General features: G+C 52.2%; 1 protein-coding gene across 4 annotated transcripts in view; it reads left to right on the top strand.

Moving 5' to 3' along the window:
• The window catches only part of BCL2L1 (BCL2 like 1), a 51255-nt gene extending 39677 nt beyond the window's left edge, over window positions 1-11578 (top strand). For all 4 annotated transcript variants that reach the window (XM_070381543.1, XM_005887913.3, XM_070381542.1 and 1 more), the window contains exon 3: window positions 9917-11578. In XM_070381543.1, coding sequence (XP_070237644.1) covers window positions 9917-10054 — 138 coding nt within the window. In that variant the 3' untranslated portion in view covers window positions 10055-11578. The remainder of the gene's footprint in view (window positions 1-9916) is intronic.
• Window positions 11579-13820: the final 2242 nt, after the last annotated feature.

Raw genomic sequence — 13820 nt, 5'->3', positions numbered from 1 at the left:
AAGTGAAACCATACTGTGTTTGTCTTTCTCTGTCTGACTTATTTCACTAAGCATAATACTCTCTAGGTCCCTCCATGTTGTCACACATGGCAAGATTTCATCCTTTTTAATGGCTAGTATTTAGTGTTGTATATTTGTATTATATTTTCTTTATCCATTCATCTGTTGATGGGCACTTAGGTTGTTTCTGTATCTTGGCTGTTGCAAATAATGCTTCAGTGAACATAGAGGTGCCTTTATGTTTTCTAATTAGCGTGTTTGTTTTCTTCACGTAAATATACAGAGAGTGATATTGCTAGATTCTGTGGTATGTGTGTGTCCGTGCGCACGCTTAATCATGTCCAACTCTTTGTGACCCCATGGAATGTAGCCCACCAGGCTCCTCTGTCCATGGGATTTTACAGGTGAGAATACTGGAGTGGGTTGCCAAGATCCCTTCTCTCGGGGATCTTCCTGACCCAGAGATCGAACTTGCATCCCCTGCATTAGCAGGCAGGCTAGATCATATAGTAGTTCTATTTTTAATTTTCTAAGGAATCTCCATGCTGTTTCCATTCCATAATGGTTGCACCAATTTACATTCCCACCAATAATACATGAGGATTCCCTTTTTTCCACATCCCCATCAGTGATTGTTATTTGTTGTCTTTTTGATAACAGCCATTCTGACAGGTGTGAGGTGTTAGCCGATTGTGGTTTTGATTTGCCTTTTCCTAATGTTTCTTGATGTTGAGCATCTTTTCATGTACCTGTTGGCTATCCGTATGGCTTCCTTGGAAAAATGTCTGTTCAGATCCTCTGCCCATTTTGTAATCTGGTTATTTGTTTTTTTGATGTTGCATTGTATGAATTCTATGTATATGTTGGATATTAACCCATTATCGGCTATATCATTTGCAGATATCTTCTGCCTTTTAGCTTCTAAAAGGCACCTTCTGCCTTTTAGTAGGTGGCCTTTTAGCTTTGTTGATAGTTTCCTTCTCCATGCAAAAGCTTTTTAGTCTAATGTGGTCACATTTGTTTATTTTTTCTTTTGTTTCTTTTGCCTCTGGAGATGTATCCAAAAAATATCGTATTACAAATCAAAGAACATACTGCCTGTGTTTTCTTCTAGGAATTTTATGGTTTGGGGTCTTAATTTAAGCCTTTAATCCATTTAAAATTTATCTTTGTGCATGGTGTGAGAGAAGTGTCCAGTTTGAGTCTTTTGCGTGTAGCTGTCTGTGTAAGTGTGGGTTCACTTCTGGTCTCTCTGTTCCACTCATCTATGTTTCTGTTTTTTCTGCTGGTACCAACCTGTTTTGATTACTGTAGCTTTGTAGTATAGTTTCAGATCAGAGAGCATGATGCTTCTAAGCTTTCTTCTTTTTTCTCAAGATTATTTTGGCTATTGGAGGTCTTTTGTATTTCCATACAACTTTTATGATTATTTGTTCTAATTCTGTGGAAAATGACATTAATATTTTGGTAGGGATTGCACTGAATCTATAGATTTGTTCTCCATCTTTCTGAACCTCAACTGGGAAGTGAGGATGTTAGGGCTGAGCTTGAGCATCACATGGAAGGTTGCTTGGGCATCTTTTAAGGTCACTTTTGAGTTTCTGATTCTGTTTCGAGGCTGAGCCTTGGTCCTTCTCACCCTGGACACTGGGAGAAGAACGAAAGGCTGTGGCCATCTACTCATGAAAGATAGGGAGTTCATACTGAAGCCTGCATACCCTGGAGCCCATGAGCCACAACTACTGAGCTGTGTGCCACAACACCTAAAGCCCACGCACCTAGAGCCTATGCTTCGCAGCAAGAGAAGCCACTGCAGTAAGAAAACTGTGCACCGCAACTAGAGTAGCCCCACTCTCTGCAACTAGAGAAAGCCTGAACACAGCAGTGAAGACCCAGAGCAACCAAAAATAAAATAAGTAATAAATAAAAATACCTAGAAAAAAGTGAATAGGGAGTTAGTTACCAAGGGTAAAATAAGATTGAGATGAGGGGAGTTTCAGATTTCCAGGGAATGAATGCATATGAGCAGGTAGCAGCTGCCCAGGAGCCATTAAGCCTTTGGGCTCTGGAGCCAGACTGCCTGGATTCAGATCCCTGCTCTGCCATTTATGAACTGGATGGCCTTGGGAGGTCACTTGACCTCTCCGTGCCTGTTTCCTCATCTGTAACATGGTGAGTAATGATAGCACTTACTTCATGGGGTTCTTATAAGGATTCGGTGAATTTACATACACAACGAAGCTCTTAGCACCATGCCTGGTGCTTGGTAAGTGCTCAGTAAATCTCAGCTATCACTCCCTGGGAAGGAGATTGAGAGCCCCTAAATGAGCATCTGTGCCCCCAGTAAATGCTTTTCTGAATTACCTCTCTCTTCCTCCAAGACTGGTACCCCGCTTCTGAGCTGAGGTGGTGGAGAGCCTGCGCTACACTGCTGGGCCTGATAGCTTTCTCAATTCCCTAGCGGAGGTGTTATCTCCTCCCGGCACAACCACTTCCTTTTCTGAGAAATGAGCACATCTATCAGGCTTAGCTTCTTAGAACTAATGGAGGGGGAGGAGGCGGGGCGGGGGGGGGCGCGGGGGGCCGGAGAGGCTGGCAGCTGACAAGGGCAGACTTAAAGAAAGATTACCAAGAAGTTTGCTGTGAGGATGCCTCCGAATAGCCCTGACAGCCCAAATGGCTTGGGCTCCGCATGCCACCCTCTTCCACCATAACACCAAGGTCACTTTGCTTTACCAGTGCTTTCATCCCCTTTTCTCACCATCACTGCCTGTGAGGTCAAAGCAGGAGAAACTGAGGTTCAGAAGTAGAGAGGCCCGCTGTGCCACCCACCAGCTGGGCTGACTCAGCTGAGGTGTCAGCCCAGCTGTCTAGCCACCCATCTCTTTGTCCCTGCCCCATGGAGTCACCTCTCTGAGTTGCCTGCATCCAGGCCTGTGGTCCCCAGGGTGGAGGAGAGAGGCTGTGTTCCTCTCATTTTGCTGAACCCCACACACAACCCCTGCCCTCCGCCTCCCACCCCCCTAGGAAAGCCAAGGGAAGTGGATTCCAACCACAAACCTCGCTTCTTCCGAGTCTCCGCCTGCAGCTCCCTGCTGAGCGAGTGATAAGGCCTCTTCGTTTGCCCCACTGCCCACTTGCCTGCCATCTCTGTGAGATCTCCTAGCAAGGCCTCATTTGTCTATTTAGTTGGCATTTGTCAGCCTCTCCCTCAGGGAAACTGAGTCCAAGAGCAGAAAGTGACTCATGGCCTGCCTGTGCAGGGCTTTGATGAGGCCGGGTCAGGTACATTCTTGATGTTCGTGGCACTTTCCCTGGGCTGCTAGGAGCCCCTTCCTCTTCTCCACCTACCTCTTTCCAGAAATAACCAAGCAGGAAGGAAGCAGTGGGCCTGGGCTCTCCAGAGTCACACTAGAGGAAGGAAGGGCCCGTCTGGCAGCGGTGCTTGTTCTCCGCTAAAGCCAGGACGGAAGGGTTTCACTTTCTCTCCTGGCCTTCGTCACATCCTTTTCCTGTGGCACCCAGTTCCCCTCAGCTGGCCTGGGGCCAGAACTCATTCATTCAGCTGGTGCTTCAGGCCACCTTCCTCCTCCAAGAGGGACCCAGGGCTATAGGCCTGGCCCCAGAATATGAACTGGTTCTTCAGTTACCCACTTGAGACAGGTCTCTCAGTATCTCTGAGCCTCAGCCTACCTGAGCTTAGAGTGAGGCCCTCCTTCAGTAATAGTGCATGCACCTGGCCCATGATAGGGCCTTGAGAACAGTTGTCCTTTTGTAAGTGAGCAGAGTCCTGGGTAGAGGTTAGGAGCAAAGGCACTGGAGCCAGATTGTTGGTGCAGGCAACCCAGTCATGTCACCAGACCATTGTGTGACCTTGGGCAAGTCGCACATTATCTGTGGGTCTCGGGTCTATCAGCTGTATAGCAGGTTAACAGTAGAACCCACTGGCCCACAGAGCATAGAGACAGTTTAAAGAACCAATCCATAGAAAGGACCAAGGAGAGGGTCTTGCAAGGTAAGTGCTCTGGAAATGTCAGCTGCTGCTGCCGCCAGCTGAGGAGCCTAATTCTCTGTGGGTGGAGACAGCAGGGACCCAAGATGGCAGGATTGGACCTCAGCATGAGCAAGAGGCCAGAACTCAGACAAATCCCAGTCCTCCCGCTTGCTGGACAGAGACTATGGGAGAACACTGAAGCTGCCATCTTGACATCTGTAGAATGAGGCTCCGATAAAAATGTTCTGAGGGCTGACTGGACGTAGTCATTTGTTCATCTCAAATGGATTCATCTAGAACAGCACCTGCTGTGTTCTAGGTACAGCACCAGCTTCTTGAGGTACAAGTGACAAAAACCACACACAGTCTAGTTGGGGAGACAGGACCAAAAACACTCACTCGCGAACGTGACTGTGCATGTGCCCCGGGAATAAGCCCTCCTTGGAGTAAAGTGCTTCAGCTCAGTGCCTAGAGCAGGCAAAACATTCACTTCTGTGATACAAAGGAATATGCCATCATAACATATTATGTGTTTTGGTTTTTTCCTTTTTGGCTGCACTGGGTCTTCGTTGCTTTTTCTTAGACTTTCTCTGTCTGTGGTGATCTAGGCCTGCTCTCTAGTCGCAGTGTATGGGCTTCTCATTGTGGTGGCTTCCCCTGTTGCAGAGCACAGGGGAAGCCACCACAGGACTCCTGGGTCACGGGCTCCAGTGGTTGCGGCTCCCAGGCTCTAGAGCACAGGTTCAGTAGTTGTGGCGCACGGGCTTAGTTGCTCCACGGCATGTGGGATATTCCCAGACCAGGGAGCAAACCCATGTCCCCTGCATTGGCAGGCGGATTTCTATCCACTGCACCACCAGGGATGTCCCGGATATTATACTGTTATTTAGAAAGTCGAGGACACTATGGCTCAAGAAGCTAAGTAACCTGCTCAAAGCCACGCCTCTCAGAAGCATGGAGATGGGGGAGGTGAGAGGGAAGGGTGAATAGTGGAGAACTGACTGGGTTCAAGCAGGAAGTGCGCTCCAGTCCCTGGCAAGGCAGGTGGTCCACTGGCACTTGGACCGCTGCCCAAGGACAATGCTGTGCCAGCCTTTCTCCTGACTTCTGCAGGATTGCAGGTGGCTGCAAGGTAACCTTCATCGTGCAGTTGACTTTCTCTGGGCAGAGATCTAGCTGAAGCCAGTCTGTGCCTGTCTGGATGAGCCCCTGGCTTCAGACACGTCAGTCTTGATCCCTGCCTGTACCGAGTCCCCGGACTGACAGGCGAGACCACCATACAGACAGCCTCAACCTGGGGACGCTGCTGCCTCTCCTTCTCACCTCAGGGTATTGGCACTTGGTACTTCTGCTGGAACGTGCTCTTTTTCACCCAAGAGTTTGTTTGTTTGTTTGTTTGTTTTTTTCTTTGCATTTGGCTTCACTGGCTCTTAGTTGTGGCATGTGGGATCTAGTTCCCCAAACAGGGATCAAACCTGGGCCCCCTGTGTCGGGACTGCAGACTTAGCCACTGGCCCACCAGGGAAATCTCATCACCCAAGATTTTTGATCCTCCCTTGGCCACTGCCACCTAGTTATTCAGGACTCAGTTTAGACTCCCCACCCTCCCCCAGAGAGACCTTCTCTGACCACTCCACCTGTGTCAGTCCACTGGTGTTCTTTACCACCTGCCTAGGATTTACTCTCTTCAAAACCCCATCATATCTGAAATTGTCTTGCTTCTTATTCTTTTTGCTTCTCTCTAGGACTGTGTTTCTCAACCTTACTTTCTCCTCACCACTCCCTACTAAGGAGTCTTTTTAGTTTTTAGACATGTTTATCTTAATTGCTCTGGCATAAGTTTGAATACCACAGCTGTGCTGTGTATCTCTTTCTATGCTATGTCTTCACCCCACCCCCATGGAGAATGCATGGACTAGAACATAAGCTCTGTGAGAGCAGGGACCTTATTTGTCCTGTTCAGTACTGGGCCCAGGGCATGGTAGACACCGAGTAGTTACGGTATGAACGAAGGTCCAAAATCTCTGGGAGTACAAAGGAGATGTTCCTGCTGGAGTTGAAGGAAGGATAAGTAGGAAAGTCTTGGAAGACAGAACTCCAAAGTGGTCACATAAGCTGGGTAGGGTTGGCTGACTAAGGCGGAGGTGGGGAGGGTTACCAGTTAGAGGGCTCAGAGCTGGCAGGCTCAGGGGCCTGAAGCACTCTGGGCTGTGGGGCTGTGGCCATCCCACGCGGGTGGCCGGGACTGATGGAGGTAGGACCTTGAAAGTGGTCCCAGCCTTACTTGTCCTGGGGACCCTGGTTCTTGTCTAATCACTCTGAAGGGCCCCAATGCTAGATGATAGAGCCCAAGCTCTCCCACAGACTGGCTCTTTGAAACTGTAGAGTGGGTGAGTAGGTGGGCCTTGTTGACTGGCGAGTCTCTAGCCTAGGAATCCATGGTTCTCCCATGGAGGTCATTAGCCACCCCTGTCCCCAGTGGTCCTGAAAAGCCCTACGTGGATCCCATGGTAGCGATCACAGCTGCAAAGAGAAGCTCACCCCATTTTGCCCTGCCCCACACTGAGAATGCACACAGTCCCTTAGGCTGGGTCTCCTGAAAGCCTCTGGGACATCAGAGGCTGACCTCCCTGCTGCCCACCTTACATCTGACCCCCTGTCTACCACGGCAGCTCTGGCTCAAACCAGTGGGAGCCACTGAGCAGCAGTGGGGGCTTATCTCTGCTTTTCCAGACCAGGGCAGCTCCGCAATCCTGTTTGTTTACCCAGAGCAGCCGCCTGCCGAGAAAATGGCTGTGTTTGTTTCCAAGTGTGTCGTGTGAACCGTGGGCTAAATATACCCTCACCGCTGCCTCCCCGGCACCCGCCCTGGAACAGCACACCCCGTTTTGCTCCTGCTCTCTCTGTGAAAGCAATCCCCAGGATCCTCTCCCCCTCCCTAGGAGGAGCTTCTGAAATGGAGATGAAGATTGTCCAAGCGCGTTAATGCACGGTGGGGGCTGGGCCGATCAGAGACTTGTCTCCGTGGCACCCACAGGAGAATGTTCCCTCCACCCTGGAATGACTGTTCCTGGACAGTGAGTGCTTTGTGCCCTTGCAGGAACGGGGCCTGTTTATTCCAGCTCAGCCCAGAGCCGAAAATTTCCTGTGGCTGCCAGCCCTCTACTTCAGGAAAGTTCCCATCGAGGGAGGCCTCTCCCACTTTGGCTGCAGCCCAGTGTCCCTGGTTTCTTGTGGGACATTTGGCCCCTTGGGATAATTTCTGGCCATGGCTCCCTCTCCCATGCGCCTCACGGCCCAGGACTCCCTCATCACAGATCAGTCTTTTTTGTGACTTAAACTGGGGCCTCCTTCGCTTACGACCAGAAAAATTTCAGTTCTTGTAAGAATTTTCTGGTCCAACAAGAAACCCATGGAGGCTAAGCAGGATGAAGGCCAAAGATTAAGGACTCTGGCTGCTGCCACTGCCCTTCTCTTCCCAGGCCCAAGGCCCCCTCTACCCCAGGCCCCACATAGGGAATAGTCCTGCTGTAGCAGCACCCCCTGTGGCTCAGCTGGTAAAGAATTCCCCTGCAATGCAGGAGACCTGGGTTGGGCAGATCCCCTGGAGAAGGGAAAGGCTACCCACTCCAGTATTCTGGCCTAGAGAATTCCATGGACTGTGCATAGCCCATGGGGTCGCAGAGCGACTTTCACTTTCACAGCAGCACCCAGGTTGGGACCAGGCAGTCCTGGGCTTTGATCCTGGCTCTGCCCCCTGTTAACTGAGTGACCCCAGGCAAGGTCTGTCCGACTGTCTACCTCAGTTGTTTCATCTGTGACATGGGGCTCAGATTGCTACATCTGAGGATTCTGATGAAGGTGAAGGGGATGACAGTGTCTGGAACTTAGGAGGCATGTAAAACCTTTGTTCTCCTCATGTATTTATTGATCACTGACTCTGTGCCAGACACTGTTTTGGGTTCTGGACATATAGAAACAGGACAGCCTCTATGCCTCGTCAAACCATGACTACTGCAGGAGATCAATCAAAACAAAGACCCAAAAGAGCAGGCTCTGCTTCCAGAAAGTGCTAAGAAGAAAAATAGAGCAAGTTGAGGGGATAGGTAGCAAGAGATCAGGGTAGGGGGTACCATATTAGACAAGGTGGCCAGGGAAGGTGTCCCTGAGGAGATGGCATTTGAACAGAGTTAGGAGTGAAATGAGGGAGCCTGGGGTCGAGTGCTCCAGGCCACAAGGGCAGTAGGTGCTGCGCTCAGCAGATGTTGCAGCAACAGCCCAGTCAACTAGAGTAGAGTGTGCAGTGTGGAGGGGCTGGGGCCTACTGGGCCTCACTGGCCTTGGTGAAGACTCGATTCTGTGTGTGATGGGGAGCCTTGGAGAGCTTGAGAGCATGGAGTGACAGGGGCTCAGTGGTGGGGTTTTCCCCACCTGCCTGCCTTCCCTTCCCAATGCCTTTTCCCCTTTCTAGAAGGACTCTGCTCTGGCTCACACATCACTGCTGCCTCCTTAATGGCTTAATAAGTATAGAGGATTCTTTGAGTCAGGTTGTCAGTTCAGTTTGTATGACCCTCTGCTGGGTACCAGGGACATGAACGGACATGACACTGGCATTCTAAGTCCGAGGAAAAGCTGTGGGTGTGCCACACTCTGACCTGTGTTTTAAAAAATCTTGGCATGGAGTGAGGGGGTGTCGTCAAGACTAGAAGTAGGGGCTGGCACATATCATAGTGAGCAAACTGTCTGGGTGGGACGTGGAGACAACCAGAAATGGCAGGCATGGTCTGAGGGGGCCACCCCACAGCTCAGCCACTCTGGCCCAGGTAGCGTGTGGGCCCACAGTGTGAGTTCATGGTGGAGAAGCAAGAACACAGTCTCTGGAACCAGCCAGTGGTCTGTTCCCTCCCGGGGGAGTCGAAGCACACTGATCCTAGATGCCAGACACCAGCTTTAGATTCCGGCTCCTCCACAAAGCTGGGTGACCTGATCAAGTTCCTCTGCACTCAGAGGCTGGGCTTCCTGGTCTGCCAGTAGGGAGAGACAGCCCACACTGCAGCATTGTTGAGAGGATTAAAGGACAAATGGGGTGCAAGGCGCCCTCCTTAAAGGGTGCTCCAAGCTCCCCTCCGCCTGCCCCACAGATTGGTTCCACCCTAGGTTGGGTCATTCAGCCCGCAGCCCCTCCTTTGTGGTATCATGTGCTTCCCTCCTGACTAGCTTCAGGGCAGAGGACTGTTGCTCACCTCCTCCTGGGCCCCGGGTCATGCCCCCTGGGGTGGGGGACAGGGTCTCATGGACCCCATCCCAGTCCTGCACTGCTGTTGCCCTCTCTGTTCCACCCTGCTCTGCCCACCCATCAGCCTGCCCTGGTCAGAGGCTTCCTCCAGACCTGCCCTGCCCCGGAATCACTCTGGAGTTTCCCCTGTCTCTTTTCTCCCCCTTCCTCCCTCTCTCCCTCCTTTGCAGCAGTGGAAAGGCTGAGGCCTGGAGTTCTGCACTGCCCTCAGGCTCAACTCCCGCTTCCTCCAAGCTTCCAGACCACAGTGGTCCAGCTCTCACTCACCCCTTCAGGCTCATCTCCTCCCCTCTCCTCCTCTCCTGCTCCAGCCCCTTGGCCTCCCTCAGTTCCCTGCCCATCTCTTTCCCATCAGGTTCTGAAGGACCACTTCCTAGCTGGCTGACCTTGGACAGAACTCTACCCCCACTTTGCACCTGTTTTCTCAGCAGTAAAATGGGTTGGTTATCCCCAGCTGGGGGTCAGGAGGAAGAGCCGCCCTTAACCCTTTATCTGGCCTAAAGGGGGCATGGACAGCTGCAGTTTTTCAGCTCAGCAAGGTCATCACACGCCGACCACCCGCTTTGTCCCAGCCACATTCCTGTTTGAGAACTCACACAGTTCCCTTCTCTTCTGTCTCCCGGCAGGACACTTTTGTGGAACTCTACGGGAACAATGCAGCAGCCGAGAGCCGGAAGGGCCAGGAGCGCTTCAACCGCTGGTTCCTGACGGGCATGACTGTGGCTGGTGTGGTTCTGCTGGGCTCGCTCTTCAGTCGGAAATGACCAGACACTGACCACCAACTCACCCACACACCCCCGTCCTGCCCCCACCACATCTCTCCGTCCAGCCACCATTGCCACCAGGAGAACCACTCCATGGAGCCCACAGCCACCCACACATCACAGGGTTGGGCCTAGACCTGGTCCCCCGCAATTAGTTTTCTAGAATTTACATGCTTCTGTGAGAGCCACCTTCCTCAATTGTCGTGGCATCAAAACCCACAAAATTCCCTAGAACCTGCCCCGGTGGAAGCTAACAGGTGTCGGGGGTTGTGACTGGGGGCCGGAGTGCCCCACCCGATTGGTGGGTCCCCTTCCGCATTTGGGGTCCCTGAGCATGCTTTCTTGCCAGGGAGCTGGAAAGTTTTCTGACCCTTTTCCCCAGAAAGAGAGACAATAGATTGCCTTCATTTTGATGTCTGTGGCCTCAGAATTGATCATTTCCTGTCTCCTCCCTCCTCCCGGCCCTGGGCCCCCCGTCCATTCATCCCCACCCTCCAAGAGCCACTTAGGACCCACTTCTGACTAATTAGGGATTCAGGATGCTTGGGATAAAGAAATAAGGACCAGGACCCCCTCCCCCTCTCTGACCTGGCCAAAGTCCCTCCCCCCAATCCCAGTGTCCTCTGGAGGTCTCTGGCTAGAGGCCGGCCTCACCCGAGATGGAGGGACTGTAGCTGTAGGAAGCACCCCATGCCAAAGCTGGGGTGGCCTTGCAGTTTAGCACCACCCCAGTTCTTCCCCTTCCCTGGCTCCATGACCATGACTGAGGGACCAACTGGGCTTGAGATAGGTGCCGCAGAGCCGTTCATGGCCTCAGCTGCCTCACTTCCTGCAAGAAGATGAGCCTGTGGCGTCTTTGCCTTGGGCTGCTGCCCATGGGGTTCAGGGGCCATGGTCCAGAGGTGAGGGGGAGCTACAGGGAGCAGCTGTGGGAGCCCTAGGGTCTTCCTACCTCAGGCAGGAAGGGCAGGAAGGAGAGCCTTGTGCGTGGGGTGGAGCTGGGACTGGCCGGAGGGGCCAGCCCTGCCTGGCCTGAACAATTGGTACCCCACCCCCATTCAGCCTGAGCAGCCGGGCTGCCAAGGTCAGGATGGCCTGGCCAGGAGCTCTTCTGACCTCCCTCTCTCTCCTCTGCTCCACCCACGGCCTGTCTCATCCCTGGGGGTCCAGGCCTAGCCCTGGCCACCCCGGGCTCTCTGCTGTACATATTTGAAACTAGTTTTTATTCCTTGTGAAGATGATATACTATTTTTGTTAAGCGTGTCTGTATTTATGTGTGAGGAGCTGCTGGCTTGCAGTGCGTGTGCACGTGGAGAGCTGGTGCCCGGAGATCGAACAGCCTGATGCTCCCTGCACCCCCACCCCACCCCACCCCCCGCCCTGGTCTGGGGAAGCCAGCCGGGGGTCCTGGCTCCTGAGAGGCACCTGTCCCTCCCCCAACCCCCAGCCCACACTTTTTCCAGCTCTTTGAAATAGTCTGTGTGAAAGTAAAGGTGCAGTTCAGTAATAAAATGTGTTCTTCGTGAGCAAAGGGCCTGGGCTCTTGTGTGCTCTGGGAGGGGACGCTTGGCTAGCAGAAGAGGTGCAGGAGAGCTGGGTACCTGTGCTGACTCTGCTGCCCTAACCTTGGACAAGTCACTTCTTCCTCTATCTGGTCCTGAATTTCTCCACCTGTGCACTGGGTTTTTTTGAGCACCTGCTATGTGCTGGGCACTGACTATGTGTGAACATGACAGACACAGTTCCTGCCCTCAGGAGTTGATATTCTAGTGGGAGGAACAGTCAAGTGGCCACCTGGCAAGTGTTTACTGGGCCCTGCTCTGTGTAGGCACAGTCCTGAATGAAAGTGAAAGTGTTAGTCTCACTCAGTTTTGTCCAACTCTTTACAACTTCATGGACTATAGCCCGCCAGGCTTCTCGTCCATGGAATTCTCCAGGCAAGAATACTGGAGTGGGTTGCCATTCTCTTCTCCAGGGGATCTTCCTGACCCAGGGATTGAACCCACATCTCCTGCATTGTAGGCAGATTCTCTATCTCAGGCACCAGGCAATCCCAGCCCTGCTGCTGCTGCTGCTAAGTTGTGTCAGTCGTGTCCGACTCTGTGTGACCCCATAGATGGCAGCCCACCAGGCTCCTCTGTCCCTGGGATTCTCCAGGCAAGAACACTGGAGTGGGTTGCCATTTCCTTCTCCAATGCATGAAAGAGAAAAGTGAAAGTGAAGTTGCTCAGTTGTGTCTGACTCTTAGCAACCCCATGGCTGCAGCCTACCAGGCTTGTCCGTCCATGGGATTCTCCAGACGAGAGTACTGGAGTGGGGTGCCATTGCCTTCTCCGATCCCAGCCCTAGGCACCGGGAATTCTGCCGAGAAGCCCTTTCCTTTATGGACCTTCCATTCTGGTCGGGGAGACAGGGAGATGAATATAAGGATGGCTCTGACTGTTGCAGGGCAAAGGTGGAAACAGAATGACTCTGAGGAAGCATGGCAAGACACGAAAGACCTAGTGGGGAAGGAGATAAGAAGGGGTCAGATAACATTTTAAAGATAATCCCAGAAGATCAGCTGATGGATTGGAGAGCTCTAGAGAGAAAGGAACCATGGGTGATTCCAGGTTTTGAAATAGTGACACCATTATAATCCCGAAGTGAAGCACCCATCTGAGGCCAAGAAGTTCACAGTGAATGCTCTAACAGCATGTAATATGGAACCTGAGCTTGTCTGGGAGTCAGGGAGGGCTCCCTGGAGGAAATGATACCAGAACCAGAGCCTTCAAGTCTGTAAGAGTTCTCCAAAAGAAGCGAGGAGGCAGGAAGAGTGGTCCTGCTGAAGAAGCAAATGCTAGGACAAGCAAGAATTCTCTTCAGACTGAAGGAAAGTTGGTGTGTCTGGGGGCTCCTGGGTCAATATGACGCTAGAGAGGTGGGATAGGGGTACTGGATTTGATCCTGAGGGCAGTGAGATCCAGAGGAAGGTTGTTAGGGAGTGATATACCACTTCGACCCCAAAGCGCCCTCTGGCTGCTATGTGAAGAAGGCTCTGGAAGGAGAGCAGAGTGGAGAAGCCATGGCTCAGTTAACGCTCCAGTTCTGAGGGTGGTCAGCCAGGTGTGTATCCTGGGTCGCCATTCCTGGTCTTTGGTCAAGTAACCTAGTCCTAGCTTTCCCATCTGTGAAATGGGTAGGATTGCAGTACCCATCTCAAGGCTTGGATGAACTGGAAGTTGAGGGGGTATGCAGTGATGACCCTGCCATCAGGAAGACCCTCAAAAGGAAGAAGGAGGTGCTCCTCGGGGTGTTCAACTGGCTGTGGCCGGAGATCCCGGAAGGGTCTGGGAAAAGGAGCAGGACTCCAGAGGCAGGCCCTCCAGATAGGAAGGCAGGCTCTCCAGCTGGCGGGTGAGGGGGCGCTCCTCCCCGTCTGCTTTCAGGAGTGAGCTTAACTGCCCCCTGGTGGCCAGGGGTTTCCACCTGAAAGCCACTCCCACCCCAGATGCCTCCCAGTGCTTCAGAGGATCTGTCATCTGACTGGCCAGCTTTCCACTGTGTCCCCATCTTCTGCCCTGTTCACCAGAAGGACGTCTACACTTCCAACCTTTAGGTACCGAATTCATAGCTTTTCACGGCTCCTGGCTCAGTGTCACCATTCTCCAAAGCCTCCAGGCTTCTATATCTTTAGGCCCAGGATATGCCCGTGGCCGGTAACCTAACCACTCAAGTCCCCTCTCCAGATTCTTGAGATTCTTCCAGAAACGTCTTTTTACATAAT

Source organism: Bos mutus, chromosome 13 (genome assembly GCF_027580195.1).
Source record: "Bos mutus isolate GX-2022 chromosome 13, NWIPB_WYAK_1.1, whole genome shotgun sequence".
NCBI lineage: Eukaryota > Metazoa > Chordata > Mammalia > Artiodactyla > Bovidae > Bos > Bos mutus.
The sequence above is the reverse complement of the archived record's forward strand: the minus strand, read 5'-3'. Positions and strand labels throughout refer to the sequence as shown.